The following is a 5331-nucleotide window of genomic DNA, read 5'->3' as shown; positions in this document are numbered from 1 at the left end:
AACACACACACACACACACACACACACACACACACAACAGACAGAAGCCTACTGTACATGTATATACAGCAAAAGCTGAGTTTTCATAATTTCCTGATCTCTCCCCAAACCCGACTTGACACAAGCAATAAAATCGCAACACGACAATGTTAATTCCGAAACAAATGTATTATAATTTGCTGGAATAATGCGCGGCTTACAGCAGTACATCCGTCATGAAGTTGTCAGCGTTGTAACTGATTATATCAATCGATTCTTTCTTACGTTTGGATGATGTTTTTGTTGTTGTACCAAGTAACGTATTCCGGTGTCCGTGGTATAACGGTTTGAGCCGCTTCAACGCTGCACGCAGAAATCCCGGGTTAGATTCCCGTGTGTGTGTGTGTGTGTGTGTGTGTGTGTGTGTGTGTGTGTGTGTGTGTTTGTGTGTGTGTGTGTGTGTGTGTGTGTATGTATGGGGGGGGGCGGTGTTTTTGTGTGTCCAGTTTCTCAGTCTTTCTGCTGGGACGTTGTATCCTTCACAAGCAGGGTTGGCCCTCACAGGCAGGGTGACCGCCCCCCCCCCTCCTTTCAAAAAAATAAAATTATCTTAATTGTGTCGCACAATATCATCTATCTGAACACCAGCAGACGTCATTTCCTTTCCCAGGCATCCTCTCTGTTGTTCATCCTTGTGTCCATCTGTTATCTCTATCTACATCCGGGACTGACAACAATTTCCATTCTTGTCCTAGTATACAAATTCTACATGTCTCAGATCGTCGTTAGTTTCAGGAAGTGCGTGGGAGGTTGGGTTTATAAAAAAAAATCTTTTGGCTTATTTCGAGAATCTGTCTTCCTGTAACTTCTTGCTCGGCGGTTCTTAATTTTTAAACGTGCTGCTTTGTTAGGATTCAGGTTCCTCAGCTGTTTGCCGCTGTTTTAATAATGAAATGATGGAGGACGTAATGTCTGACGATAAGAGGGGCCGTTTAGGACCGAATAGAACAAAGGATATTTATTTTAAACGTGTTTAGAAATGTAAAACAGAGCTTAACTCTCTAGTGACGCAATGGACACACATGTCCGATGAACAACGAACCAAAGAAAATGCGAACCGTAAAACACACATCTGAAATGGTCTCTTTTAAGCACAAGGGGGCTATCCAGAAAAAGGCTGTTCTGAGAAGATCGAAGGTAAAGTTTTTGCCCCTTGTTCAGTTTCTTTAAAAGACAAAGAGAGTTTTCTCTGTAACCAAACAAATAATTATACACCCCAATGGAACCAAACTTCTCCTTTAGGTAGTGCAATGCCTATTTTTGGTGTAGGTCAAGATTTCTGGAACCCCCCCCCCCCCCCCGAAATCTGGGTTAGCCCGCTTGTCCTTAAAAGCGACCAGATACGAAATGTCCAGCTTGGATCAGAGTATGCGTGGCGTCTGTGGCCTAGTGGTTAGGCTCTCGGACTCGCAACCGTAAGGTCGTGGGTTCGAATCCCGTCAAGGGCCCGACGTTGTGTCCTTGGGAAAGGCACTTTACACGAATTTTCCTCACTTCACCCAGGTGGGAATGGGTACCCGGCTATAGACAGCGAAAGATCTTGTCAGTTTGTTAGTGTTTGAGCGCTTAATCGGCTGCTCGCACTGTATGCTTCCCGGGAAGCTGAGCATGTTTGGGAGTGTTCTATGGTCTGCTGGGGTAATAATATAGTGTAAAGCGCATAGAGCCTGCTGTTGAGCGGGGATATGCGCTATACAAATGCTATCTATTATTATTATTATTATTATTATTATTATTATTATTATTATTATTATTATTATTATTATTATTATTATTATTATTATTATTATTATTATTATTATTATTATTATTATTATGCTGCAGTCTGCCTTTTAAAGTTTTCGATGCTAAAGTTCCAAATAAAAAAAATGTCCACTCTTGCACGGCTGTGAAATGGTCGCTTTTAATTAAGGACAAGCGGGCCAACCCAGATTTCGGGGGTTTCCAGATATCTTGACCTACACCAAAAGTGGGCATTGCCCTACGTATAGGTAAAGTTTGGTTTCATTAGTGTGTATATTTGTTTGGTTATAGAGAAAACTCTCCTTGTTTTTTTTTTAAAGAAAGTGAACAAGGGGCAAATACTTTACTTTCGATTTTTCTCAAAACAGTATTTTTCGGGACAGCCCCCTTGTGCTTAAAAACTATCAAATAGTTAAAGATCTATTCACAATATTTTCTGATTCAATATTGATGGTTGGTGAATGCTCTGGTGTGGTTTGTTCCTACTTTCCTTTCGAATATCTAGCGTCCATATCTCGCCTCTATTTCTTTTCGTGTTATTGTTTAGTGACATCTCTAATCTTCAGCACTTTTATTTATCACCACCATCATAATATCATCACCATTATCATTATTTTATCATTATTATCATTATTGTTATCATTATTGTTATTATTATTATTATTATCATTATTATTATTATTATTATTACTATTATTATTATTACCATTTTAAGTATTATTATCATTATTATGACCATCTAGTTATTGCATAAAACTGTGCCAAAAACTACACCAAAAAACCCCCAACTAACCCAGTACCTTTGTGTGTCTGCTTTGTTACAGGAAAACGGAAGCGGCGCAGCGTATCGGAGACGGACACACCGTTGTGGTCGATGTTGAGAAACAGGGACTTGGAAACATTTTTGAGGAGACGAGATATTAAGTCGCTTTTGAGCGGAAGCAGCAGTCTTAACAAGGCGCCCTCATAACCCAGGGCGGAGATCACGAAGCAGAGAGAGGGGGCGCCACTTCTCGGACCACTTCTGACCCGGAAATCGACTGCCAACCAACCAATGAGCTGCGAGCGATTTTTATGACGTCATAAGTATGGAGATGAAACAGAAATGTGCGGATTTTCAGCGGGATTAGCAAGCGTAGAATCAACTGAAGCATCACTTCTTTGAAATGGCTTTTGAATTACTAGTTTTTTGTCGTCCGAATAGGACTAGATCTACATTTTACAGAAAGAACAAGGCTTCCCCTTTATTTTGGTACGAATGAGCGAAAAAACAATTTTGATTGAACAGAAGAAAGAGAAAGAGAGCGAGAGAGAGAGAGCGAGAGAGAGAGAGAGAGAGAGAGAGAGAGAGAGAGAGAGAGAGAGAGAGAGAGAGAGAGAGAGAGAGAGAGAGAGTAGTAGTAGTAGTAGTAATAGAAAGTCAGAGTCAATGCCATCGTCAAGGTTGTGAATACTAGCGGCAGAGACAACAGTCTGGTAGACTACACCAACAGCCGTGATATGAAGGGTAACACCACAACTACTACATCAACCCCAACTACTACAACTACCACAACTATCATATGTGCGGCATCGTGGTGAAATCAGGCTCTCGTCAAACTAATGAAATCAAAGAAATCAGCATTATTTTCATTTTTTTGCCTATTGCAAATTTTTTCTAAGTTTCTTTTATTTGGTTGAACATCTTTTATGTCCATTTGAAAACACATTTTTGAGTGGATTTTACGGAAAAAAACATTGATTAAAGGCATAAACAATATAAGTTTCAGTTTCCAAGGACCCTTTGGTTATGAAGTTAACAAATTTTGGCGGCCATTTTCTCGCAGGTGACCCTGACCTCCTTCCGTCGCAAATATTTCGACTTCTATTAAACATTGACGGATACTTTTTTACCAAAAGGAAGGCAAAAGAACATGATACCAATAACCCCATACGATCGAAAAATGACGAGAGTTTGATTCCACCACGTCGTGACACGACATATCAATCACAACTTCAACAACTACCACAACTACCACAACTACCACATCTACAGCAACCACACCAGCTACCTCAGCAACTACCACATCTACAACAACCACAACAGCTACCACAGCAACGACAAAGCACATCAACTAGAACGTCTGTATGTTCCTCCCGAACACCCCAGCTGGATGGCTATATAAAGACAAGGTAGTGAAGGAACTTTTCGTATTGTATTCACCGTTGTTATGTTCTGACTGGTGACGCTGTTGAAAAGACATTCCCAAGAAGAAATAAGCAGAGTAGGCATCTCCTATGGCAACGGATTAAAACGAGGTTGTGATCTTTGGTTTGGATTAACTCATTCAGGAAATTGTTTAATATGCGTGTGCATGTATGTGTGTGCATTAGTGTGTATGTGTGTGTGTACAAGTGTTTGTGTGTGTGTGTGTGTGTGTGTGTGTGTGTGTGTGTTTGTGTGCGTGCGTGTGCGTGTGTGTGAGCGTGTGCGTGTGCGCGCGTGTGCGTGTGTATGTGTGCTCCCTGTATAATAGCTTGTTTGTATAATTTTGATATCGCAATACAGTGGTGTTGTTTCGATGTTCATGTTGAACACAGTTGGATTATGTTTGTAATATATTTTCCTTGTCACCCTTCTACGCTATACCTGTTAACTGTGAACTGTACCCCGGTTCAACAGTTCAACGGCTCAGGTCGCAGAATATTGTGTGTTGTACGTTCAAAAATAGTGAAATATGACGTCTTTTTCAGGTGAACTTGTATTGATTTATTCATTTGAACATTTTAAATTAATGAAACATTTATGCCATGCCCTGAACAAAAAGATGAGAATCGATTTATCAGTTTAAAAAACATTTTAGATAAACCATACGTTGTTTCCGTTACAATTATCATTACTTAGTTATGCAAATTTTTCAAAAATGGAGATTAGTTGTAAAACTCACTTGAAAAAGCAGAAAATTGACTTGATTCCATTGACTGCTAGTTCGTTCCTGATGGATTTCCTAACAGTAATCAGGCTAGAAATATAGTCCAAAAATATTTTTATTAGAGTGTACGATATGTTGATGGCATTTTTAGAAACATGATTTGAAGTAGGGAAATGGAAGAATGAAGAAGACAAGACCTAGGTAGTCAAAAGGAGTGATAGGTTGGGGATAATACAATGGAGACATACAAAGAGAGATACTATATATATAATACAAAGAGAGAGAGAGAGAGAGAGAGAGAGAGAGAGAGAGAGAGAAAGAGAAAGAGAGAAAAAGACAGAGAAAGACAGAGAGGGGGAGGATTGAGAGGAAGATAGACGGATAGGTAGATTTAACTTACGGGGAGATAGAGAGACAAGACAGAGACATAATAATTATTACAGTAAGAAAGAAAAGAGGGAGGGAAAAAGATTAAAGGGGGGACGAAAGAAGACAGACATTATGAGAAACGGTGACTGAAAGAAAGAGAGGGAAAGAGAAGGGGATGGTGTGTGTGTGGGGGTGGTGGTGGTGGATACGCACTTGAAAGAGTCCATTTGTGAGAAAGAGGGAGAAAGAGAGGGGAAAGGGTGGTGGG

General features: G+C 40.0%; 1 protein-coding gene across 1 annotated transcript in view; it reads left to right on the top strand.

Annotated features, from left to right (window-relative positions):
* Window positions 1-3111, top strand: part of LOC101858621 — a 65351-nt gene extending 62240 nt beyond the window's left edge. The window contains exon 3 of the mRNA XM_005095620.3: window positions 2607-3111. Coding sequence (XP_005095677.1) covers window positions 2607-2752 — 146 coding nt within the window. The 3' untranslated portion in view covers window positions 2753-3111. The remainder of the gene's footprint in view (window positions 1-2606) is intronic.
* Window positions 3112-5331: the final 2220 nt, after the last annotated feature.

This window comes from Aplysia californica, unplaced genomic scaffold (genome assembly GCF_000002075.1).
Source record: "Aplysia californica isolate F4 #8 unplaced genomic scaffold, AplCal3.0 scaffold00109, whole genome shotgun sequence".
NCBI classification, from domain to species: Eukaryota; Metazoa; Mollusca; class Gastropoda; order Aplysiida; family Aplysiidae; genus Aplysia; species Aplysia californica.
The sequence above is the reverse complement of the archived record's forward strand: the minus strand, read 5'-3'. Positions and strand labels throughout refer to the sequence as shown.